The 27547-nt window shown below is 42.8% G+C and overlaps 1 protein-coding gene across 2 annotated transcripts in view; it reads right to left on the bottom strand.

Annotated features, from left to right (window-relative positions):
- MAPRE2 (microtubule associated protein RP/EB family member 2) overlaps positions 1-24407 on the bottom strand; it is a 162850-nt gene extending 138443 nt beyond the window's left edge. The window contains exon 1 of one of the 2 annotated variants that reach the window (XM_073790654.1): positions 24354-24407. Coding sequence is in view for 1 of the 2 variants with exons in the window: in XM_019930419.3 (XP_019785978.1) it covers positions 22848-22871 (24 nt within the window). In the remaining variant the exon portion in view is untranslated. Of the gene's footprint in view, positions 1-22847; positions 23004-24353 lie in introns of those variants that run through there. The other variant, XM_019930419.3, reaches the window with a different exon arrangement.
- Positions 24408-27547: the final 3140 nt, after the last annotated feature.

Here is a 27547-nt window from a genome sequence, read left to right as displayed (position 1 = left end):
GACAGACATTTCACTGAGGAGGATATACAGATAGCAGATGAAATGATATTCAATGTCATTAGCCATTAGGTAAGTGAAAAAAACAAAACCATAATGAGAGATCACTAGACATTTATCAGAAGGGCCAAAATAAGGACAAGTAACAATCTGAAATTCTGATGAGGATGAGAAGAAACTAGACCATTCATATATTGCTTGTGAGAATATAAAATGGTTCAGCTACCCTAGAAAACATTGGACTGTTGTAAAAAACAAAAGAAAACAAAACAAAAAATGAACTACCATACAACCCACCAAAAACATTTGACTGTTGTAAAAAACAAAAGAAAACAAAACCAAAAATGCAACTACCATACAACCCACCAACGATACTCTTGGCATTTTTCCAGAAAATTTAAAACTTTTCTTTATTAGCAGATTTATTCATAGTAGCCAAAATTGAGACAACACTGATGTCCTTTCACAGGTTAATGGTTAAACAAACCAGTAGATCCATAAAATGGAATGCTACTAATCAATTAAAGAAAAGAACTACTGATACCTGCAAAATCCTGGATCAATCGCCAGAGAATTACGCTGAGTGAAAAAAGCCAGTCCATAGGTTAGATACCGTATGATTCCATTTAGCTAACGTTCTTGAAATTAGAAAACCACAGAAAGGGAGTAGAGACTAGTGGTTGCCAGGGGTTGAGGAGGGAGTCGGGGCTGGAGGGAAGAGGCTGTGATTATAAAAGGGCAACACTAGGTACCTTTGTGGTGACAGAAACATTCTGTACCTTGCACATGTATCAATGTCAATTACCTGGTTGTGACCCTGTACATAGAGCTTCCAGATGTTACCATCGAGGGGGAAACTGAGCAGAGGGTACAGAGGTCTCTCTGTATTGTTTCTTATAGCTACATGTTAACGTACAATTGTTCCAAATTAAAAAGTTTAACTTAAAAAAAAATCAGGAGATTGGACAGCAACTAGAATTGAGCAAGATACCTCCTTTCTTTTTGGTTTTTTTTTTAACCTTTTCAGAGAAGAACAAAAGCCTCAAGGCAGTGGACCAGTTGGGTCAGGAATTTGTTCCATGTTGCGCAGATCCGAGAAAAATAATCTCTCACCCACAACTTTAGCATTCAGAACTCATGCCAAGCATTCGCTGTCCAGTCTTGCCTGTCTTGGAATCTTCTCTGCTGTTATGCTCTCTTGCTCCTACATTTACCTTCCCAACCTTAAAATTCAAAATACTGACACAAATACACACACCCAAAACCAGAAATGACTTCTAAATGGCAGTGTGATACGCTCTGCATTTTGGAAACCATCTCTTACACTTTCGAGTTCATGCTTTCCATAAATTTTCAAAATTCCCACATCTTATTGGCACAGGAATAGAATTTCATCCTTTGTGGTTCGTTGATGACAAGGCAGGTGTTCTCTATTCTAACTTGGGCCACACACTAAATAAGGCTCTAACTGTAATCACCCCACGAAGAGGAGCTGGCGGACTTTCCCTTCACCTTAGGAGAGACCCCATTGACTTTTCCCATTTTGAGCACTAGGCAGCCCTCAGAAATGAACAGCCATAAGCCAGCTGCCTTCCCCTGGCCTGTCTGTTGGATTTGTTTTCCTTAAAAAGACCAAATAGCTTTGTTAGGATAAGAGTCATGACATGGTCGGACTCTTTTAACAAAGCACATTTTGTTTTCCCTCAACCTCTGGAAATTTCAAATCCTCTTTCTTTGAACAAACTCAGAATTCTGGCATCCCATGTGTGGGGCACAGCAGAACTTCTGTCCCAGCTCCAAAATCACCCCCAAAGGCTGCTTCCTCGTCTGGCCATAAAACCGCAGGCACATAACGAATACATCAGAATGAAAACAGAGTTGTAAAAATATTGCCAATCATGCCATACCATTGAAAGGAAGAGTTCTTTTTTCAATGCTACGTATCTAGCCAACGAGGCATCTGCTCAATGCAAGGTTAAAGCATTCGCCTTGCAAAGAGCCAGGAATTATAGCCTCCTGCCAGCTGCTCCTAGCTTTTCGGAGAAGAGAACGCTGCTGGGATCTGAACCTAGGTTTTCCTACCAGGAGTTAACTCAGCTATCTTTGGATCTTCAGAATAAGCTGTATCTTGAATTCCAAACTCCCTGTAGCAGCTTGGAGATACTGAATCACTCCAGTTGTAGATCACAGTCTTTAGTGTGGGAGGTCCACAGCTTTCTAGGAATAAAGCAGCTTGTAAGCAGCTTGGGAGCAGAAGGTCACAGAGGATGACTCCTTACACAGATCCTACTTGATGTCAGCCTTCCAGAGTGCCCTCCACCAACCACTGCCTCAATTAGGGGTCTCCAGTTGGGCTCAGGGCCTTCCCAGAGGCACCGGAGAGAGGCCAAGAGCCTGCCCAGTTCAACTCCCTCAGGGGACCAGAGGCATGACTGCCGGGAAGCAAAGAGCTGAGCACACACCAGGGAAACCAAACCCAAATGAGGTTATCTGGCAAGAAAATGTCAAACTGCACCGAATCTTGGGTATTGGATACGGTACAACGCATTCCTTGACTTAAGAAAGGCAGACTACAAATGACCCATATTGTATATAAAAGGGCTTTTGAAAAATTGTAGTTGGCTGATAAAGGGATTTTGGGGGGATATATTAAGAATGGTAATGATGTTATAGACTTCTTATGGTCGTGTGATTTGGGCTTCTATAAAAACAAGAGAATCCCAAGAGACTATTTTATAATTAAATAAAAATTCAGTTCTTTTCATACAAACTGGGCCTAACCCTCTCTTCTAGAATACTCCTTGATCCATCTGCTACTACCTACAGAAGTAGACAGATTGACCTTTCTATTCTAGAATAGGCATAGTGTTAATGTATAAAAGAAATTTTAAAAAATGACATGAGACAAACTACATGAGAAATACCACATTCACTGTACTTCTGTGAAATATTTTTGATAACTATTTTTCACTTATCCTTTTATCCACTTTAAATCAGATATCCTTGAAAATAGAGTAGCTGGAGTAGAAGAACGGCTCCTTTGCTCGTAAGTATGAACGATAAGGAAATGTAGCAGAATGTTCATGAAGCAGGAAAGCAGCACAGAGAATGGTATCAGATTCACTTAGAGTCCAGGGTTCGAGCTTATTGCTCAGATCACACTGAAAACTGGAACCCTGCTTTACACGTGTACTGGCTGTAGTTTGTTATTCCTTTGACCACCCAAAGAAGGAACGCAGTAACATGTTAAAAGTGTAAAAAGGGTAATATGAAATCTAAATAAGACTTCGGCAATGGCAAGAGCGTTGCTAAGATCTCCCTCAAAAGATGGATAGTCATTGTCTAACTTGTGCGGAAATCTTTTCAAACTCTAACATTTTCAGCAGAGTCTGTTAGAAGTCTTGGTAAGTGGACAGAACTTGTTAAAATGTGCAGGAATTTTTGCATAGCCTTTGCCCATGAGTTTTCTGTTTGAGCCATGTGGTCCCTAGAATGCTGATCTGGCAACAACTAACACTGCTCGTGGGATCCCAGCTGTGGGGTTTGGTTTACAGAGGAGTCCACTTATGAACCGTTTGGGGGCTGTCTTAGTAACTAGATTCCTTGATGGAGAAATTCATGCTGAATTCCACTCACCTGGGAAATAACCTAGTGAAGTTCTAGAGCAGAAGCTAATTTTCTTCATAATTGTTTTTTCCCTAACCAATCTATTATGGGCAATAAATCCAGGTAAAATATCCAACTTGAAAATATAGTTGGACTATTTGCAGATGATGATACCATACACAGAGAATCCTAAAGATGTTACCAGAAAACTACTAGAGCTAATCATTGAATTTGGTAAAGTAGCAGGATACAAAATTAATGCACAGAAATCTCTTGCATTCCTATACACTAATGATGAAAAATCTGAAACAGAAAGTAAGGAAATACTTTAATTTACCATTGCAACAAAAAGAATAAAATACCTAGGAATAAACCTACCTAAGGAGACAAAAGACCTGTATGCAGAAAACTATAAGACACTGATGAAAGAAATTAAAGACGATACAAACAGACAGAGAGATATACCATGTTCTTAGATTGGAAGAATCAACATTGTGAAAATGACCATATTGCCCAAAGCAATCTACAGATTCAATACAATCTCTATCAAACTACCAATGGCATTTTTCACAGAACTAGAACAAAAAATTTCACAATTTGTATGGAAACACAAAAGACCCCGACTAGTGAAAGCAATCTTGAGAAAGAAAAACGGAGCTGGACGAATCAGGCTTCCTGACTTCAGACTATACTACAAAGCTACAGTAATCAAGACAGTGTGGTACTGGCACAAAGACAGAAATATAGATCAATGGAACAGGATAGAAAGCCCAGAGATAAATCCATGCACATATGGTCACCTTATCTTTGATAAAGGAGGCAAGAATATACAATGGAGAAAAGACAGTCTCTTCAATAAGTGGTGCTGGGAAAACTGGATAGCTACGTGTAAAAGAATGAAATTAGAATACTCTCTAACACTGTATACAAAAAGAAACTCAAAATGGGTTAAAGACCTAAATGTAAGGCCAGACACTATAAAACTCTTACAGGAAAACATAGGCAGAACACTCTATGACATACATCACAGCAAGATCCTTTTTGACCCACCTCCTAGGGAAATGAAAATAAAAACAAAAATGAACAAATGGGACCTAATGAAACTTAAAAGCTTTTGCACAGCAAAGGAAACTATAAACAAGATGAAAAGACAACCCTCAGAATGGGAGAAAATATTTGCAAACGAAGCAACTGACAAAGGACTAATCTCCAAAATATATAAACAGCTCAAGCAGCTCAATATTAATAAAAACAAACAACCCAATCCAAAAATGGGCAAAAGACCTAAATAGACATTTCTCCAAAGAAGATATACAGATTGCCAATAAACACATGAAAAGATGCTCAACATCACTAATCATTAGAGAAATGCAAATCAAAAGTACAATGAGGTATCACCTCACACAGGTCAGGATGGCCATCATCAAAAAATCTACAAACAATAAATGCTGGAGAGGGTGTGGAGAAAAAGCGAACCATCTTGCACTGTTAGTGGGAATGTAAACTGATAGAGCCACTATGGAGAACAGTACGGAGGTTCCTCAAAAAACTAAAAATAGAACTACCATATGACCCAGCAACCGCACTACTGGGCATATACCCTGAGAAAACCATAATTAAAAAAGAGTCATGCACCACAGTGTTCATTGCAGCTCTATTTACAATAGCCAGGACATGGAAGCAACCTAAGTGTCCATCGACAGATGAATGGATAAAGAAGATGTGGCACATATATACAATGGAATATTATTCAGCCATAAAAAGAAACGAAATTGGGTTATTTGTAATGAGGTGGATGGACCTACAGTCTGTCATACAGAGTGAAGTCAGAAAGAGAAAAACAAATACCATATGCTAACATATATATATGGAATCTAAAAGAAAAAAAATGGTTATGAAGAACCTAGGGGCAGGACAGGAATAAAGACGCAGATGTAGAGAATGGACTTGAGGATACAGGGGGGCATGGGTGGAGGGTAAGCTGGGATGAAGTGAGATAGTGGCATGGACATATATACACTACCAAACGTAAGGTAGATAGCTAGTGGGAAGCAGCTGCATAGCACAGGGAGATCAGCTTTGCACTGTGTGACCATCTAGAGGGGTGGGATAGAGAGGGTGGGAGAGAGATGCAAGAGGAAGGGGATATGGGGATATATGTATACGTATAGCTGATTCACTTTGTTATACAGCAGAAACTAACACAACGTTGTTAAGCAATTATACTCCAATAAAGATGTTAAAAAAATAAAGGGGAATAATAATCAAAATATATATATAGTCAGTTCCAGGAAAATACAATATGGTTCCAGGACCGTCCATGGATACCAAAGTCCACAGATGCTCAAGTCCCTTATACACAATGGTGCAGTTGGCCTTCCATGTCTGCAGGTTCTGCATCCGTGGATTCAATCAACCGTGTATTGAATTTGATCCAGAGGCTGACTATTCCTTAAAGCCTTTTCTTTTCTTTTCATCGTTATACATGTCTATAGCTCTTAATTTTGCAAGATTCTTTCACATATACCAGGGGTCTCCAACCCCCGGGCCGCAGACTGCTACCGGTGTGCGGTCTGCTAGGAACCGGGTGGTACAGCAGGAGGTGAGTGGCGAGTGAGCAAGTGAAGCTTCATCTGCCGTTCCCCATGGCTCACATTACTGCCTGAACCAAGCACCCCTGCCCCGTGGAAAAATTGTCTTCCACGAAACCGGTCCCTAGTGCCAAAAAGGTTGGGGACCACTGACATATACCATCTCACCTAGATCTTGAAATCATAATTCTTCTACGGCTAGAGGTTCACTCTGCTTGATTTTCGGCTCGCTGCTTTTCCTCCTTTGTATCTTTCCTTAGGAACTCTCATCTCGTACCAAGTTGCAGAGCCAAACTTCTAATTCAGAGTTTTTTCATTATTGTCTCCCTCCCTCACCACCTGTCCACAGGGAGGTTTGAAAGATTTTTTCTGTGCCATACTACCCCTTACCCTAAAGAAATTAAATACAAAGGAATAGGATTTTGTTAGGGTTGCGTCTTGGAGGGCCACAGTCCATTCTAATACCCAATTGTCATTGCGTTGACATGGCATGCTCTGATTCAATTGAGCAAACATCCATTATGGGGCATCTCCTAAGTGCCAGGGCCATGCTGAGAGGTAGGGATACTCTGTCAGTTACAAAACTTTTTTTTTGCATAAGCCGAGAAAAAAAAAGAGGACCGCTGATCCCATTCTTCAGATGAAGAAACTGAGGCTCAGCGAGCTTGTGTGTTGTAGGAGATCACACAGCTAGTAAAGGACAGAGCTGGGATCCAAACTCTGGTCTGGTTCCAAATTGCATGCTTTCCTATAAACCCATTCTGACCCATTCTACCTTTTCCTTCTCTTACGTGAGGCTTCCTTTGCATATTGTTTTAAAATTCAATTTCATATATTTGAAGCAACAGGGCACCAAGTATTGACCATCTTTCAGTTTTTTTCTTTCCACATGAAGTTCCTATTCATTCATTTGTTCAACACTTATTGAGCCCATAACAGCTACTACTTACACACAGCAAGTGTGCATCGGGTGCTGCGCTACATATGTCACATGCATCAGCTCATTTACTCCCAATAACCCTGTGCAGGGTGCTATTTTTATTCCTATCTTATAGGTACATGAACTGAGCTTTGTGGCGGGGCTGGGATTCAAACTCAGATTTGTGGATCTCAGAGCTGGAGCTCTTGAGTGCCACCTATACACCTATTTTATCCCAGGCATTATGCAAGGTGCTGAGGCTCTAATACACAGTGCAGCCCCCAAGGCACTTACAGACACAATAATTATATCATGGGGCTGTGAACGCAATGATTGACAGGGCGCATGGAACAAAGGGGGAAAACGTACGACTGCTGTCCTCTTGGATATTATGTAGTTTGAGTTTTTCAAGAGTCACCTGGAAATCCTGTTAAAGTTCCAATTATGTTTTGATAGATCTTGGGTAAGGTCTGAGGCTACCTTTCTAAAAACCTCTAGGTGATGCTGCTGCTGCTGATCTGGGGGCCACACTTTGAGTTGCAAGGTCTCCCCACCTCTGAGCTCTTTTCACAATCTGCTGGGTGGTAATCTAACCTGTGCTTAGTCGGATGGGCCACTCAGTCTGTTTCAACTGGGATCATCTGAACAACTTACAGCTCAGACCTTGTTATCCAGGACAGATCAAAGCAAAATTAAGGAGGTAAATTCCATCCTTGGGGTACCCCATCATTTTCCTCTTGCTTCTCCTCTCTCTTCACATCCCTAACCTCCCAGGGGTCATGTACACATCCAGAGTTTTAGGTCTTTAGAGAAAGCTCTCTCCTTTCCAAGATGATACATACTTAATTGAATAATGAATCTGTGTAAATGGGTTACAGTGTGATAATAACAGACATTTGTTATTTCTTCTCTGCTGATATGAATGGCTGGTTCTGAATCTTGTTACATGAGCAGCCCCAATGAAGCCACTGTTATTTTTCTCGTGTGTAGACCATTGATTCAGGTGACGCCACATCCAGTGTGCTGGAGAGTCAGGATGACGCTCGGATGACCTGCCAAACACTGGCAGAAGTATACAAGGAGCTAAAAGCTTAGCTTTGCAAATACTAAGGATCTCCACAACACTACAGTGTACCTGGACCATCGTTCTGCCTCAAAGCGTCAGGTTCAAAGGGATTTTTTTAAAAAAAGTCTTTATTGGAGTATAACTGCTTTACAATGCTATGTTACAAAGTGACTTTTGAGATTGCCAGCACTCTCTAACAACACTCCTGGATGAATCAGGGCACTTGCATTTTCAAACTGAGGGAAAAGAAGTGACCATCAAGGTCTGAGTATCGGGAGACTTCATTTGCGGTCGACTGTGTACTAAAAATGGATTTGTCAACCAATTTTTTTGAAACCCCATGCATCTTTCCATGGGAAATACAAAGAGGCTAGAGGTTAAGATGTTGTTATAATTCAGTACCTTTATGGGTTAAAGGGACCACTGAGGGCGACTCAGAGAATCCGACTATCATTTGTAAATCTGCCTGGTGGAAGGAACATTGGACCTGGGATAACATTCCCTGAGGTTGAGGTTTTCCCAATTGTGTGGCTTTGGGCATGCCATTTAAACTCTGGGCCCTAAGTTTTATGGTTTTCTGTAAAGTGCAGCTACTGAGAGTGTTGCTGTTATGCGTAAAACTTCTTTAGCAACTGTAAATTTCTAGGTAAATGGAAAATACTTATGTTTATCATTATTACTGTTAAATAACTGAATTTGAACACATATCCCTCATCAACTGGGTCTGAGTATTAATTAGATTGTCAGGAAATATCAAAATAATATCGACTCTAGGGAAACCCAATAGCTTAAACAGAATGAGAGAGAAAGACTGAATGAAAGAGATCTTGTAGACGTGGCCTGGATGAAAGGGACCCGAAGGAATCCTTTCAGCAGGACCCTTACTGGACCTTCTGACACCTATTTTGCTGCCTTTTTTGGAGGGGGCTGTAGTCTGTGACCTCAGCAAACCCCACATTTTGACTATCACCTCTCTAAGGTTGGCAGCCAAGGAAAAAACAAAACTTTCTCTTTTGACCCCAAGTGGAACTTTTCTTGTAGAACCCTAGCTCATAAGACTGTTGGAGGGGTTTCAGGCTTTGTAGATATCACTTCATTTCATGCAGTGCTCATGTAATAGTCTCATTTCTTTCAAGTCTTTTGGATCCTGAGAGGCTTATTTTTCTGCCTTATGGTTCCTCCCCACCCCACAAAGTCCTTCCTGTCTGCTCCTCAAGGGGACTGCCAATGCTGAGCTGTTAGCTGAGCACCTTAAAGAGGACCGTGTGCTCAAGAACCAGGAGGATGCTTAGATGACCCGCCAAACACTGTCAAAGCAAACAATGAGCTGAAAAAAAAAACCAACTTTAAGACTCTGAAATAGTACTAAGTTTTTAGTAGGAAAAGTTTCCATGCCTCAGTTTTTCATCTAGAAATATAATGGGATTTAAATGAGATGACTGCCAAGGCTACGTGTGGCTCTAAAAATAGAGTTGACCCTTGAACAAGGTGGGTATTAATCCGAGTATAACTTACAGTCGGCCCTCTGTATCCAAGGTTCCTCTACATCCGGGGAGTCAACCAGCCAGGGACCATGCCGTACCGTAGTATTTACTGTTGCAAAATCTCCAAGTATAAGTGGACCCATGCGGTTCAAACCCACATTGTTCAAGGGTCAACTGTACTTGGCATAATGAAGGGTCAATCCAACTTGGCATCATGAAAAGCATACAGAGAGTTAGGTACCGATTTTGTGAGACCATCTCTGCCAGAACACACTGATGATGCCAGACCTCCTAGATGGGTGGAACACACCTGCTGGGTTTATTCCCACCAGGAGTGGGAAGGCATCCAAGGGCCGTGTCTCCAGAGTCCGGCATGCAGTGACACTATGGGCCGGTCAGGGGAAGGCTTTGTTCATCATAAACCCCTCCTCAAGCACCATCTGGCATTAATGATGGTACCATAAGACAACAGTGGCAATGGTTTTTACCTCTGGCCACAAATGTTGACGTTTGGCCTATCTACTTTTTCTAGCACACAACTGCAGTCTTATAAAAGGGAACGTCCTTTGTACCATGGGATGCAGGCTTTTTTGTCTTTGCCTGTATCTGGGGGCAGCACAATATAACTCAATGCTAGACTGAGTCTGTGTCTCTGCTTTACCCGTGTCCTCCCTTCCCTCTAACAGGATGTGATTATATGACATCTCCATATCTCAGCCCAAGCTGATTGGTGGAGAGATGACCCAATGCCAATTACCACATGCACAGGGAAAAGTGAGCGCAGGAGGGTTTCCGAGTGGACGCTTTATAAAATGCATCTGCTCTGCTAGAAATCCCATTGCTTTCCTATTTTGGCGAGCTGCAATGGCATTCTCTGTATGTTAAGTGGAAGTTTGAATCTTACCACTGCATCTGCCTGTTACGACTTAACTCGATCATTCGATGTGCTAGTGGATTATCAAAACTATTTTCCTCATGTTTTGAACAATGTGTAGATTCTCCAGAGGAAAAAGAAAATACAGTCCTCAGTGCATTTTCTACGGTATTGTATTCTAAGAAAGCTGGATTAACAACAACCTTTCAGAGCACTGGGATATCTTGTGGGGAAAGGATAAGTTAAAGACAAGAGCCCCTCTTTACTGATGAGTTGGGGCCACAGGTGAGTTGAGCTGTTTTGGTTGCCCTTTGAGCAGAACTAGGACGAGAACCAGGTCCTCTGATAATCAGTTTAAACTGACTTATTGTTAATAATAAAAACAATAAGGACAGGGCTTCCCTGGTGGCCCAGTGGTTGAGAGTCCGCCTGCCGATGCAGGGGACGCAGGTTCGTGCCCTGGTCTGGGAAGATCCCACATGCCACGGAGCAGCTGGGCCCGTGAGCCATGGCCACTGAGCCTGTGCTCCGCAACGGGAGAAGCCACAACAGTGAGAGGCCCGCGTACCGCAAAAAAACAAAAAAACCCAATAAGGACAAAGTCATGCCTAACTTGCAAAGATTTTAAGAGAAGAGCCTTGTTTGAATAGGAGGTTAATGAGAGACAACCATTTTTTTGGTCTTAACTCAGGTTTACTTTTCTTTTGAATATTTTGGTAGCTGTTGCTGCTGCTTCTTTGTTTATCATCTTTCTGGTTCTTCATATCTGGAATAATTTTAACTTACTCTTTTAATGTTTTAATCTCTAGAGCCTCTAGTCATGATCATTAGTAACAAACATTTGTATCGTTTTTCGGATAGAGAAATCAAGGTGTAAAACTCTCTCAACCAAATTCATACAAAATTATTAACATAATCAAAGTCCAAGGTTATTTAACATTTTAAAACAAACCCCCCAAATGTGAAAAACAAACAAAAAATGCACGTAGCTTTCAGAATCCAAAAGCAACCCTTAAAACACCACCAAGCCTCACAAGGATATGTTAAAAATCGCTTTCCTCTGGGATGGGACACAACTACCACGGGAAAATATGACTCAGATGGACCTAGGCTTGATGTTACAGCATGTAGAACACATGATTGTTCTGCCCATCCTGCATGGCTCACCTGCGTCAGATTACTCAACAAGGTACACTCTGAAGGCATCAGATGACTTACAAACCCCACCCAAGGTCCAAAGTCTGGGCAAATTACCATGAATAGTATCATCACAGACACTCAGGTAAGCAGTTTGGGACAGAAAGACAACCTCATACACTCTTCCACAAGGGATAAAGCTAACTCAGATTCACCATTCCTCTGGAGTTGGTGTCTGTGGTGATGCGTAAGTACAGGGCTAGACTCCCAAGCGGGGTGGGGCAAGCCAAACATTCTTTTTTTTTTTTAATAAATGTATTTATTTTTGGCTGCATTGTGTCTTTGTTTCTGCGCGCAGGCTTTTCTCTAGTTGTGGCGAGCGGGGGCTATTCTTTGTTGCAGTGCTCAACGCTTCAGTAGTTGTGGCACACGGGCTCAGTAGTTGTGGTTTGCAGGCTCTAGAGTACAGGCTCAGTAGTTGTGGCGCACAATTGCTCCACGGCATGTGGGATCTTCCCGGACCAGGGCTCGAACCCGTGTCCCCTGCATTGGCAAGTGGATTCTTAACCACTGCGCCACCAGGGAAGTCCCACACATTCTTGGACATAATTATACTCCTTGTGGTCTGTGTGGCTAATTGTGAGAGTTGTTGGTAAGCAGTACCAGGAGCCTCTCGTTCCTTTCAAATATGACGAACAATAGCCCTGCAGGACAGATGCTCCTTGTTTCTGGGTACAGTTTGATTCCAAAGCCTTAATCAGTTTCCTGCTACTTCAAAACAGCAGCCTCCAGGGCTGAGCCTCCCTCCATCAGATTGTCCATCCCCAAGTTCACGAAACACTCCTTCCACCATGAAGACTTAGTGGTTCATGAATACAGTGAAAGCTCCCCATGCTTCAGGTGTTGCTTAGTTTGAATGTGAGTTTAGAAACATCGGTATAGATGTACCTGCACTTTGTCTACAATTTAAAAACAAACATTTGAAAAGAAAAATCGCCAGGGTAGCAGTTTAGTTTTGCTCTGAATGTAGGGGGTGGATGAAATTTGTCATAGATGAGATGCAGGATGGGGGAGAAAAGTCCAACCTGAGATTTTTTTTTTTTTTTTGGCTGCACCTCGCGGCACGCAGAACTTCCTCCACCAGGGATCCAACCCGCGCCCCCTGCAGAGGAAGCACGGAGTCCTAACCCCTGAACCACCAGGGAAGCCCCATCCTGATTTTTTTTTTTTTTTTTTTTTGCGTAGGGCCTCTCACTGCTGTGGCCTCTCCCGTTGCGGAGCACAGGCTCCGGACGCGCAGGCTCAGCGGCCATGGCTCACGGGCCCAGCCGCTCCGCGGCATGTGGGATCTTCCCGGACCGGGGCACGAACCCGTGTCCCCTGCATCGGCAGGCGGACTCTCAACCACTGCGCCACCAGGGAAGCCCCTGAGATTTTTATAGATTAAAAAATGTGATTTTTTTAAATGGAAAAGCGTATGATTCAAGACAAAACTATTGTAACATCTGTCAGAATTAGACGTTGTTTTGCAGCATTCCACTATCAATCTTTTCTATCACCTACTAGTGTTCCGTATCTTTTCCCGTCAGATAACCAGTATCTGTCTCTCGCTAAACACTTACCCAGACCTGCCAGCTGCTCCACCTTCAAACCGAGGGTAAAGCGCGATTCCTCTCAGAGGTGTTGGTGTTTAACAGATATTAATATTTTAAGTAAAAGAAATAAAGTTCCAGCAGTGGACTTTCAGAAATTACTTGCAGACAGAGAATCATCCCCCACCCCATAAGTTTTCCATAATAAAGACTGCAACAAACGGGACCCCCAAACCGCAGGCCAATGGCCAAGAGAGCCCTACCTGAGTACCCCATTTTCCAGTAGGAAGAAAAACTTACTTCTGCATTTCTTCATCTGCGAAAGCAGTGGTGTTGGAAAACAATGAAACAATTCCAAATATAAAACTCTTACATGTCAAGTGCTGCACCAGGACCCGGGGATGTGGTGATGACTACGCATCCATCACCATCTCCAACCAGTTTATGTGCTGGGGAGGCCCACGTGGGGGGAATTAAAGGGCAACCGCAAGGATCCACCTAACTTGTCCTGGATGGGAGGACCAGTGGGAGGTGGTGGGAAGCAACGGTTAGGAGCTTAGGAAAGACTTTCCAGAACAATGTTTCTCAAATTTAACCCACAACAATGACACCTGTGGATCTTATTAAAGGAAAGATTCTGATGGAGAATGTCTGGGGTGGAGCCTGAGCTTGGGCATTTATAAGATGCTCCACTGGTCCCGGGAGAACACTTTGAGGGGGTGGGGACCTAAAAGGATTAACACCTGTGGTAAGACAAAGGCTGGAAAACGCATCCCAGGCAAGGCATCCCAGACAGAGGAACGTGCCAAGACACTGAAGCTAGAAACACTGTTGAACATGGGAAACAACATTCAACATGCTAAGGAAAATTTCAGGCGAAATATGGTTGAATGCGAACACAGACAATAAGAGCTTTGCACAAAAATAAAAACAGATTTGTGATAGTTGCATGAAGGTGGTAAGATGAGAAGCGCTTCCCCTCACGCCCCTCCCTCATCTTCTTCAGACCCTCACTAATGAATTTGTTTCTGTAATGAATTTATTAAAACAACAACAAAACAAATGAGTTTCTCCTCCATGGGCTGCGCAGGTGTGGGTAGAATTCTGCACTGGGGTTCCTTTAACAAAATGACCAGGCAGCTTCTTCCAATCTTGGATTATGTGATTGTTTGACACCAAGCTACTTAATAACTGATTACAACAATTATATAGCGATGTGCTTATGATGACAACATAAAAACGTGTTTTCAAAGGACTAATATTTTATTTTAAAAGTTAATTAAAAATACTGAAATGCGTTTTTATAACCCATTAGAAAATTTTTCCTGGGAAAAAAAATGCAGGAGGAATTGTATAGAATTCTGACAGCAAAAAGCCTTGTGTCATTTGACTTCACAGAGCCATGAGTGGTACCCTGATAAGGAATTCATTGCTTGGTTCCCCAGGACACGTCGCTGTCCCCAGCCAGGAGGAGAACTTTAAGTTTCTGTGGCGAAGAAGGGAGAGTTGTGCTGGCCATGGACATCAAGCTGCATGTCTATGAGATATGTGCTCGATGGTTCCATAGATGGCGCCGTTAAAATGACCACCACCTTTCTTCCAGATCAGGCATGTTGTAGGAGACCACATCATGTAGTATTTAGTCAACGGCCAGCCGTGTCTGAAGCGGGTCACTAAACAAATCATACGACCACAGCACCATACACAACACAGTCATCACGAAAACCCACACATAGAATTATCTAATTTGATCCTTACAAGAATCTTGTGCGGCTTCCCTGGGGGCGCAGTGGTTGAGAATCCGCCTGCCAATGCAGGGGACACGGGTTCGATCCCTGGTCCGGGAAGATCCCACATGCGGCTGAGCAATGAAGTCTGTGCCTCACAACTACTGAGCCTGTGCTCTAGAGCCCGCGAGCCACAACTACTGAGCCCGTGTGCCACAACTACTGAGCCTGTGTGCCACAACTACTGAAGCCCACACGCCTAGAGCCTGTGCTCCACAACAAGAGAAGCCACCGCAATGAGAAGCCCACGCACCGCAACAAAGAGCAGTTCTCACTTGCCACAACTAGAGAAAGCCTGCGTGCAGCAATGAAGACCCAAGGCAGCCAAAAATAAATAAATAAATTTATATATAAAAAAAAGAATCTTGTGAGACAATTTCAGACCCTACAGTCTCTATTTGACAGACGAGGAACAGTTTGAGGGATGGTGATGAAGGACGTTAAGGTCTCCAAAATCACCAAGTCCCGTCAGCTGCAGAACTGGTTATAAACATCAGGCCTTCTGATGTACTCGCTCCAACATCTCTAATTCTTCCTAAGATACAACCCTATAACATCTAAAAAACAAGCAGGCAAGCATAGAGAAGGAAGGTTTTTGAACTCAAAAGGGATTAAGATCTATGGGACCTTTTAAATTACTTTTTAAAACTTAGAATTTCATAAGTGTAGTTTGGAATTTGCCATAGCTCCAAACTGTATGTCCTTTGTTCAGCTTTAGAGGAACCTAGGGATACCATGAATGTGTGGTGTTGGATTACAAATATTCTTATGTAAGTTGCAATAAATGAAGTAACAAAGCACGAAAAAGATTTATTGGTGATTTGAGGGCCAGGAACTATTTGTCACTTAATTCATTCAAGGGCAACCCAGAATGTTTTAATAGGCTGTTGAATTAGTTCTAGTGAGTCTTTTTTAAACTTACATTTGTCTTATTTTATTACATATGCTCATTATGAAACAATATTAGAAATGGTCATTTAGAATTTTCATATGAATAAAATAGAAATACAATAGTTGCCTATCTTGAAGATATTTGATCAAAATAAACCATTCCTTCCTGTGTGTTAAAAGAAACAGTTTCTTAAGGATTATTGCAACGTGATATTAAACATAAAGACCAATTTATGGTGAAAAAGTGGATCCTTTAGTTCAGGGCTTCTCAAACTTTAAGGTGTATACGAATCACTTATGGATCTTGTTAAAGTGAAGATTCTGATTGAGAAGGTCTGGGGTGGAGCCCAAAATTCTGCATTTCAAGGCATCCCAGGAGATGCTGATGCTACAGGTCCCAGGACCTCGCTTGACTAGCAAGGCATCATTGGAATCACCTGAGATTGAACTTCAATCAACAATGTCCTGTGGACATGGTTAATGGGTTTCTCACGTTACCCCAATTGAGCTAATAATTTACCCATTAAAGTATCTACTTTATTAAAAAGTCTGTGAAAGAATAGAAAGTACCTTAAGATATCTTACAAATAAAAAATTGCTAACTTTCGAGATCTGGCTTTACTTTTTATTTCCCTTCTTAATTAAGCAAAATGTGCAGAAAACTTCCGATAATGGCTTGAGTTTTCTCTTTAGTAGGTGAAGGCAGCTCAGATATTTTATTAACCCAGAAATAGAGTCTCGGATCAGATATTTTACAGACCAGGAAAGCTAGTCATTTTGAGATTATGAGATAAAAGTAGGATTGTGAAATTTAGCAAAAACAAAAAGAGAAAACAAAAATAAAACAAAACTTCAATCAACCACCATCAAAAAGATGGGATGCCCAGTTAAATTTGAAATTTAGATAAAAGATTAATTTTTTCAGTATGAGAATACCCCATGCAATATATGGGACATACTTATACTAAAAAAAAAAAATCACTGTTAAACTGAAATTCAGATTTAACTGGGCGTCCTGTGTTTTATGCAGCAACCATTGCTAAAAACATACCCTGGATTCTAACTTACATTTAGGTGTTAAGGGAGCAGATGCTGGGATGAAGAATTAACAGACCCACTGACAGTGTTGCTTAAACATTCCAGCTGCACAGAGAATTGCTTTCTGGACTTGGCAATACCACATGGAGTACTTGGCTATTACAGCTGTTGATTCATGGAAATTCCTTTTAAGAGATTTGTGCCCAAAAGACCACACTTAAAAAAAATCATGATAGAGGGCAAGCTGGAAGTGAAGCTAACAGGAGTCTCATATCAATAGCTTCCTTTCTGGGGAAGGACCAGGTGGTGCAAAGCAGGAAAGTGTTTCTTCTAGTTGGCTGTCTTTTCCACTTCTGGAGAACTGAAGATGCTCAGCGGGAAAATGGAGATCGTGGTTTCTTACACTCATGAGAAGTTCTTAATACATCACATTTTGGCAGGGTGGTTAGATTTAACATTATTTTCGAAGGAAGGAAAGTGTAAGGTGATTGCAGGCACTCTCTCCCTTCTTGCTTATCAGTTGCTGAAAGCCGACTTAACCAGCTTTTAAAGACGGTAATTTAGTCCTCTGATTTCACTTTTAAGTATGACAGCCAATAAAAAGTTTCAGATACTTTAGCAAAAAAAACAGGAATTACCTCATTTTCCAGCTGCCTTTTCTTGCTTATTTTCCCTTCTACTGACTTTAAATATCAATAGCATTCCTGCCATGATGTTTATGATTAACTCTAAGTTAGAACCAAGGTTTGTGTGTTAGCAAAATGCTTTTGAGTGCTTTGCCCCTGCTTAAGCAATTGACAATTATGAATTCCCTATTCTGGTAAAAATATAGTCAATCCAATTAGTTCCTAATTTTAGGAACTACTTTGGAGAGAACTATGAGTGATATATGTACGGCAGACACTATATCAAACAAAATGTATTTCATAAAAAAATTTAGTGAAATCTAAATGATGATAAGGGTGGAAAGTTAATTTCACTTGGACTAGTTCCTTACCCAGTCAGCACAGGAGTTAGACAATCTGTCTTCTGTTGTCTCCCTCCTCCCCTTCCACAATTACTCCTGTCAGGAACACTAGTGGGTTAAGTTACCTTGGAAGTTAGTTGCCTACAAGCCATTACTACCAATAGCCCTAGGATGGGATTAAATACACTTACAATCTGTTTTAGTTTTCAGAAATGATTTACCTGACCTCAGGCACCTCAAAATTTACATTACTTATAATGCAATGTTTGATTTTTTTGGTCTCTAAATTGCAGGTGTACTGATTCTGGAAGGGATGAAGAGGACACAAATTATATATAACCCTTAAAATTGCTCTATTAATCTAAGTGAAACTCACTTGCAAATAGCCTGTGACATTAACAAGTCATTAAAAAGAGGAAGTTCTCTGGACTGAAGGAAATTTTATGAGGCAACACTTACAGTAAAAAATTAAGACAAGTTCCTATCAATGTAGGTGTCCTTTCAAATATTCCTTCTAGAATCTTAAGAGTAATCTGTCCAGCCTTGAGCAGAAGGCATATAATTTGAATTTCTGGATCATAATTGATCTGTTTTTGAATTTAGAAATTTCAAACTAAATTGTCCATGGCATACTGTCAGCCTTTAGTGATAAAAGTGACTATATGTATATCTGCTTATTACCTAATGATCATTGCCTTTGTAAGTAGCAAGCAATTTACCTTAAATGTATACTTTAGAAGAGTGGTGCTATTTCCCCAAGCAGCAAGTTTCCATATCATGTTTTAAGTGTATGAAGTGACAGTCAATGAAAAACATCTAAATCTGAATAGATCCTCAAATTATGCATTAATATACTAAACCAAATAAGAATATAAACGCCCTCCTAGGGTGGAAGAAAAGGAAGTTTCTACGGCTAAAGAATTGAGGCAAGTGTGACCATGGGCTTGTTGTCAAGGGTATGTTTTCCTATTTTCTAGAGTTCTGGCAACAGTGATGTAGCTCAGTGTAAGTTAGTATTGCACTGTTTGGGCTGTTTAGGTTCAGAAGTTTTACAGCTGACCACATCACTAAAATTCACATATTATTTAGAAATGTACTGCTTTTGCAAATATACTCAACAGGGGAGTAAATACACAGAAAAGGGGAATGTGAAACTAAACTATCTTTGGAGATTAGTTGACCTATGTTTGGAAACAAAATTTTTCCCCTTCTCTAAAGGGGAAAAAACTGAAAAAATACCAAGGTTTTCAGTGAGCAAATTCTCATTTAAAACAGAAGTATATTGAGTTGGAATAAACCCAGGGTCTGCAAACCTTGACTGTAAATATTCAGTAAATATTTCAGGTGTTGTGGCCCATACAGTCTTCGGTGCAACTATTCTATTCCACTGCAGCAGGACAAAAGCAGCCACGGGCAACATATATGTGAGTAAGTATGACTGTAGTCCAACAAAACTATTTTGGACACTTAAATTTGAATTTCACATGATTTTCAAGGGTCCACAAATGTTTTTCTTCTTTTGCTCTATTTTCAACCATTAAAAAATACAAAAACCAAACTTAATTCATAGGCTATACAAAAAGAGACATTGGGTCATAGGGGCTGATCCCTGATCGAGTTTGCTGATCTGTTGATGGACTCATGGGTTTCAACTCAACCTAAGCTTAATGCCATTGCCTGAAGTTTGTCAGTAGTCATTTCTGAAGTGCGTAGATTATTAGGTCTGTTGGAAGCAAATTTACCGATAATTCTATTCTATGAGGCTCTGATGTAACAAACCACAATTTTGAATACTTCTCTTAAAATGTGTGGTTATAGATTTGGAGCAAAAATCTTGTGCAATTAACAGATTTGAAATACTTTAGCCAGATTGTCCTGATTAAGGAGAATCAATTCACTTTAAACACTTGGGATGGTTGCAGGTGAACATGTAAAAGAGTTGGGTGTGTTCTTTGTGGTCTCCAGTAAGTGAATGCTGCTGAGAGCCTCCTGTGAATGGCATGTGCTGCCAGGAAGACAGTGAAGCATCCGTTGAAGGACTATTTAGTAAAGATGCTGTACCGGGCATTTACGCTTTTGCTGGATGATACGACTGACATTTAAGAACCCTCATACAAGTTAGAAATTCTTACTTTGCTTCTCTGGATAAGAAGCCAACGATGTGGCTCCAATTGTTTGGGGTTGGCCTAGTTCAAAGGTTGATAATTTGAGAATAAATGAGAGCATGATATAGGTGAAGAGTTTCTCCTACTTTAAGAAGGGATGATATAATTAGAACTGAGCTTGCCTACCCAAAACCTCCAGACAAGATTACATCAAAGCTAGTCAAGAAATAGCAGGATGATAGACCAGACCCTGGAAAAGGAGTGAGGGCTCCAGATTTCTCCCCACTTTGAAGATCATTTAATTTCTGGACCTGTGCTATTTGGCACATGGGAATACTATCTACCCAACTGTGTTTAGGCCCTGATAGGTTAATAAGATCAATGGGCTGTATAAATTTAAGGTAATAAGACTGGGTGGTTCTCATCTGTTCTCAAAAACTTCAGAGCTTCTAAAGTTGAGGCTATACCCTTTCTTTGTACCTCGCCCTCTTGGGCTACTTGTAAATATCACAGAGCTAGGTTTGTACTATCCTCTCATGAACAGTTTCTGATTTATCTGAATTCGTCCCATTTTTCTAGACTATGTTTCAGCCTTTCAGTATCTTACACCTTCCCTAAAAGGAGTTGAAATTTCAGAAGTGCATTCCCAGAGAATTTTCTCAGCTACACAGAAATGAGAACGGGTCCATTTACATCATTTTGGTTTTTGGAAATTCTTATTAACATTTATTTTTGCTGGTAGCCAGCAAGGAATACATCCAAATTTCCATTTTTAAATATGCTGGATATTTAAATATATTTGCGCTATTTTTAATGTAGGTAGAAGACAATAAAAGCTGTCTAACTATTAATCTGCCATTTATCCTACTCTGAAACAACTCTCCTAGCTTAATTGGTTCCTTTTGGAAAAAATACGTGTTTTTTCCATAATAATGGGTAGAGAATGAAATTTTCATGAAGTGAATCTTGGATCCATGAGACTGTAGTTAAGTATATAACAATTATTAGTTATTCTCAGGATGCTAAATTGTTTTATGTAAAAATGTAAGCAAACAAGTGAGCTACCATTTTATGGCTCTTAAGAACGGTAACAGAACTTTGGCTCCTACATATCCAGAATGTCTGTCTTGGAAAAAAATAAAAATGAATGTACTCAGGATGCTTTGCTTATAAATATTCTCCCCACCTTCTGATAATGTTCAGTACAAACACAAAAGGCCTGTGCTCTGTGCTATAGGGGCTGCAGACATTAAAGACCCCTTCTAGATAACAGAATACCAAGCAGGGTACATAGGTGTTATGAGGGGTTCAAATAAAGTTCAACAGCTGATGATATTGAATGCTTTTTATGTGATAGGCATGGTTGTTCCCCCTTAAAGAAACTGAGAATGCAGAAGAAAGCGTTTAGGCAAGAGAGTTATGATGATATAAAGAATAATGAGGAAAAGAGAGATAACTGAAGTTAATAGTAATAAAAATAAGTATTTCATAAACTGTATATCTATAAATAGACTATCTTATTAGGATCATGCCTGAGGATGATTTTTTTTAAGCAAGAAACCTTTGGTTAATAACATAAGATTCCTCGTAAAATGTTAGATGTAACCATTTCTATTTAAATAGATCCTTTAATTTACCTCTGAATGTGTAATCAGTTATTTGACTTTTTTGTATTCAAAATTTGTTTTGCAAATTCATCCTCTCTGTTTCGCATAATTGAAATAACCCAAACTACTTTCCAACATTTTTTTTTTTCTACATGCCTCTCACCAAGGAAATTACAAGACGTCTATCTAGTTGGCTTTGTGTTTTACAGGGCTGGAAAAGGGAGCGGCTCAAACAAGCAAACAGATCCTGATCACATATTCAAAAGTGCTTTCAAAGGAGTGGAGTAGTGGGTGTCAATAAGCTACTCCACGTAATTACTTCCTATTCTCAGGATCCGCCTTTGAGTGCAGGCTTCTGACTCACCAGGCTGCTCCAAGTTAGTTTCTGCTGGGTTTCCCCACTGCCTGCTACACGTGAATCACCTCTGGAATGAAGTTTCTCCCGTATCCTTAACAACCGTGCAGAAACCAGGCACTGACAGTGAACTTCGATCTTTCCACTAAGAACCAGACCCTAGGCTGAGAGGGTGAAAAATGATGTGGCAGGTACCACCGCCAGCCAAGCTGCCAGATGACAGTCCCCGCGACCCCAGGCATTGGTCAGCAGCACTCCAGTTTCAGTGTGGTTTTCCCCACCCTCCCAGGTAGTTAAACTGGCGTCTTGTCTTGCAGCTTGCAGCTGCCGGCCATTGACCTCTGCCCTTGCCTCCCTGGTTCTCAAATTTGGCTGCACAATGGAATCACCTGGAGATTAACACACACACACAAACACACCCCACAACACACCACCACAACAACCCCAAACCTCACTGTCATCTCAAAACAGTCTAATTATGGTTTGGGATGAGATATGGACATCAGGATTTTTCAAAGTTCCCCAGGCAGAAAAATTTGGGAACCTTTGCGTTGAAGAAGCATTGTTCTTCCCACGCAAGTGAAACTTGCCAGTTGAGCTTACCTAACGACCACTCGGTGGGCTCCCAACCCCCATATCTTGGAGATCTATTGACAGCCCCTAACCGGTATCTTAATTAATTTGGCAGCAAAGAACGCTAGCAAAGCAAGGGTCATTTGCAGAATGGAAGGTTGGCAAGGACCCCTGCCCCTGCCCCCCACCCTTGCTAAAAACTAAGCTAAATTTAGTGCTTAAGCGAAGCATCTCAAACGTTGCTATTCTTTCGGTTACCTTCTGATCTCTGTTCTGTTTCATTCCACAGTGTATTGTTCGGCAAAGTTGGAAGGCTCGGGTCCTTCAGATTGGAAGCAGGTGCTGCGTCAAACCTCAATCGAGAGGGGACTGCACTCTTCACCTCGCTGGGACCGACCCGCCGCGTCGCAGTGCGGCCCCCAGGGCAGATACTATGCTAATCAAGAAAGTTCTTCCGTCTCCTCGCGGGCGGGCGGGTGCAGGTTTGAACACTTAACCCTTGATTTTACGTGACTGCACTACAGTGCGTTTAGTAACCTCCTCTTGCCTAGCGGGTCTGTACCACATTCCATGTTTTTGGAAAAGAAGAGGATGTGCGCAAGAGATGGAGAAACCCGCAGGGAGGGTAAAGCAGTGTTGGCTGGTGCCCGGGCGAAGGGACGGCTAATGTTTGGAATATTAATTACTCTACGCGCTACTGACCCAGCGAGGACCAGCAGAAGGGGTCTGGGGGTTAAGACAAAGGCTCCTCCTGAGCTGCAGCGCCCCTGCCTCCGAGGTTACAGCTCTGCCCTCTGCACTGGGCGGCCCTTGGCACGGGACTGGCAAAGTGACTCAAGGGGTGACCTAGTCCACTGGCCCTTTCGGGGTCTCAAAGTCTGCATGACCGAGCGCTCCGGGTTCAGAAGGGAGGGTCTTTCTGTGCCCACCCCTCCTGCCCGCCCTTTGTGGGATTTGTGGTCACTGCCCAGTCCTTTGAAGGGTGGACTGAAGAATTTCTTACTTAAACAGAATGGGGAGTCGCTGAGTTGCTCCCGCCCTGAGCGCAGGGTGCTCCTTGCAGAAAACCACTTGCGATCAGAATAATAACCCGCTCTCTTTCCCACCCATCCGGCTCCCGCGTCCCGGGCGCCGGGAGCACAGGCGGGAACCGGAGTCGGAATGGAGAGGTGGGGCTGCTCTTCGCTGGAGAAGCCCCGGGGGAGGCAGCTGGGCTGGGGGGGGGGGGGGGGGCGGTCCAAGGTTTGATCCCCAGCCGGCTGTCGCCCGTGCGCTGCACTTCCTGGTCTGCCCCGAAGCGCACAGCCCCGGCCAGCGCCCCTAGTTCTCAGTCCCCGCGCCCCAACTCCGTCGCCTTGAGGTCCGCGCGCTGCGGGCGCGCACTCGCAAGACCCCCTCCTTCTCCAGCGCCAAGAGTCCTGGCCAGCCCGGCTCTCAACCCCCGAGCCGGTCCACTTTGCCTCTGCCAGCGTGGCAGCCCTGATTCCCTCCCCTTTCCCGGGGTGCGCAGCTCTGGGGCCCCGAAGGAGGGATGTGGCCCGCAGGAGCGCAGCGGATGCACACCCAGGGGCCCCGGCGCCGACCCCTGCACAACTTCTTGCTGGGCTTGGAGACCCCCGGTCCCGCCGGCTGAGCGACTGGCGGACTGCAGCCCCCAGGCGGCGGAAGGAGGCGCGGCCAGCGTCTGACCTGGGAGGGACTGCGCCAGGCCTGGGGGTGTCCGGGTGCGCCAGGGCGGTACCGCTTTAAATGCACTTGACTCACCTGCTCCGGCGCCGTCGCCTCCTTCCTCTACTGACAGCTGGGGGCTTTGTTTTCTCCACCCACCCGTCCGGTCGCGCTCCGCCCCCTCCGCCACACGTGACTCGCCGCCTGCCACCGCCGCCGCCCGGCGGGGCCACCCGTGACAGCCCGGCCAGGGCCACCCCTTCCCGGGGGGTGCGGGGTGCAAGTGGGGACCGCCGCCGCCGACAGGCCTGGGCAGGTCGGAGGCGACCCGCCGGCGGGTCAGTCCCTAACGCTGGTTAGGGCCCTAGGAAGCCAGGGTGAGTTGGTGACAAGGAATAAAGTGGTAGCCGGTGAAAGGAGCCGAACTGTTGGGCCCCAGCCGAGAGGGAGGAGGCCGGCGCGGCTCAGAAAGGGGACTTAAGAGGCGACCCCACACCCTGAATGAAGTACCTGTAACTGGGGGCCTGCACACCAACCGGCTTGCATCTGCTTTTTACACCAAGTGTTTGTACTCATACCTGGGGAACAATGGATACTGCAGAGCAAACTAGTTTTGTCCTGAACATTATTAATTAAACTAGGCAATTCTAAGCTGAACAATATGATAAACAATGTAATAAGTAATAGCAAGTTCTACTGAGGTTTGAAATCTGCTTGTTGGTGCTGGTTGAGATCTGGATTCTGTTTGGGAAATGGAATCAGGCTGGAGGCGCTAACTCCAGATTATCGATGTGGGCACTTGTCCACCTGGAAGAGCACACGGAGTTTTAATGAAATGAATTGAGAAAATGTTCTGGCTTCAGGACCCAGCTCCGTATCTGCTGCTTTTGGAAGTGGTCCTGACTGTTGCTGATCTCCAGTGTTTGAAACTGCAAGAACCTGTTGTCTGAATCCTTCCTTTTGCCCTTGGAGAACACACATATACCTTTGTTCTCCCCCAAATTGCAACTCAGGAGAAAGCTTGTCCCCATCTCCCCAGCATCCATTAAAGTGAAGTCTGCAGAGTGGAGTGACTTTGCTCTGTGCTTCCCAAACTTTAATGTGCAGAGGGATCATCTGGGGGCCTTGTTAAAACCAAATTCTGTTTGAGTGGGTCTGAGGTTGGACCTGAGAGTCTGTATTTTTGCAAACTCTTAGGTAACATCAGTGTTGCTGGTTTGAGGACCACACTTTGAGTAGCAAGGTTCAGAGCACCCTTTTGGCGTTGGCCAGCGTATTTTGAGTCATGACTGCACCACTTAATAGCTTTGTGACTTTAGGCAAGTTTCTTTTCTTCCTTCCTTCCTTCCTCCCTCCCTCCCTCCCTCCCTTCCTTTAAAAATATTTATTTATTTATTTGGCTGTGTCAGGTCTTAGTTGCAGCATGCGGGATCTTCAGTTGCGACATTTGAACTCTCAGTTGCGGCATGCATGTGGGATCCCTGACCAGGGATGGAAGCCGGGCTCCCTGCATGGGGAGTGCGGAATCTTACCCACTGGACCACCACAGAAGTCCCTAGGCAAGTTTCTTAACACTTAAGCCTCCACAGCTGTAAAATAGGGATGCTCCAACTCAATCTTGAAGATTAAGTGAGCACCTAGTGTAGTGCCTGGCGCACAAACCTAGGGTTTAACAAACGTTAGCTAATTAGCTCTTGGGGGCATCCTTGCGGGAGCAAAGCTGGCACAAAGTCCAACATACCAGCAGGGGAAGCAGTGTGTGAAATGGGCTCAGGGGATGAGGCAGCCTGCCCGAGGCTGAGTACTCTATGCCCAAGGGCACCTAGCACCACCAGATGTGTAGAATAAGTTTGTTAAATAAATGAACAACCATAATGCAGAGCAAATCACACATGTTTAAAAGTTCTTCTGTTTCTCCTGAAAAACTCTAAATCTTGATAAATTAGTTCTGGGACATTGAATTAAAAAATCATTTTGCTTTTTATTACAGACAATGTCCAGGTGCCTGTCGGATGGGTAATCTATTTTAATCTCCGAGGGAGTAAATGGATTATTACGGAGTAGTACATTTTTTATCCTCATTAAAAACCTTGAAATTTAACTGGAAATGAATTTATTAATGAAGATATGGTATTCTTAGCTTTCAAAATGAATGGGTATTGTCATCATAGTTCCCATATTTCCCTTCTTCGCTTCTCCTCTCTCTGCCCGTCCCCATATCACTGTTTCCTAAGACTCTTTTCTTGGCTTTTTATTTTTCTCACTTTCTGCTATTTCCCTTGGAAATTTTATTTCTATCTTATTTTCACCTTTCAAGTGTGTGGAGATTACTTCTGAATCTATACCCACATTCTTGACCCATTTCCAAGCTCCATTTCTGGATTACCAATTACTTGCTAGGCATTTCCACTGATTTTCCCCACTAGCCTAGAAGTTTCAGTGTGTTCTAAATTAAACTCCTCTCTCCTCTCATAAAATGGATACCTCCTCAGTAATAAATCAAGATGATCATTTGCATTGGAAAGCCCTCAGTGCTAATTCATGGACCTGTCAGGGGTGTGGCTCGCACAGTATGATTGCTCCAGCTACCTTCTTGCTGCTACCAGATATTTCTGTGAGACTCTCCTTCAATAATGACTGGGGCCAACTCATGTGTAAACACAACTCGCTAGTATTAACAGCCGCATATGCTGCTGTGGGCTGCTGCATAAATGGTGATCAAGGTGAACTGATCGGGTGGGAGACTGCACCCATGAGAGTAGCCTAGATTATGCTGCTGTGACAGACACCACCAAAATCTCAGTGGCTTTGCTTCATATGACAAAAATTAATTTCCCGCTCAGTGCAAAGTCTCCAGGGCAGCTCTCAGGGTGAATCACCATCTAGCCTGCTTCATTCCTGTGACCTCTCCATGAGCACCACGGCAAGGGAAGAGAATATGGAAAACTGTGCACCAAACCTTAAATGCTTTCACCCAGTCAAAGGAAGGGGCATGGTCATTACCTAACTTTAAGGGGGTATGTGCTCAGAAGGAATGGGGAAGTAGAAATCTTGGGGGGCATGAGTAGTATCTACCATAGGAATCCACTCTACTACTACCTAGGAGGGTTAGGGATAAAATTAAACTGAAAACAGTCTAGTTATAGTAGAGGGTGAGTGTAGATTACCAGTTTGAGGAAGCTGCATGTGGAGCCTTTGGGAAAACAACACCATTGCTGTTATGATACAATATTGATATTATGTAGACAGACACTTATAAGTGAGAAATTCTGTCTCTCTGCCTGTCAGGG

Source organism: Tursiops truncatus, chromosome 13, assembly GCF_011762595.2.
Source record: "Tursiops truncatus isolate mTurTru1 chromosome 13, mTurTru1.mat.Y, whole genome shotgun sequence".
NCBI lineage: Eukaryota > Metazoa > Chordata > Mammalia > Artiodactyla > Delphinidae > Tursiops > Tursiops truncatus.
The sequence above is the reverse complement of the archived record's forward strand: the minus strand, read 5'-3'. Positions and strand labels throughout refer to the sequence as shown.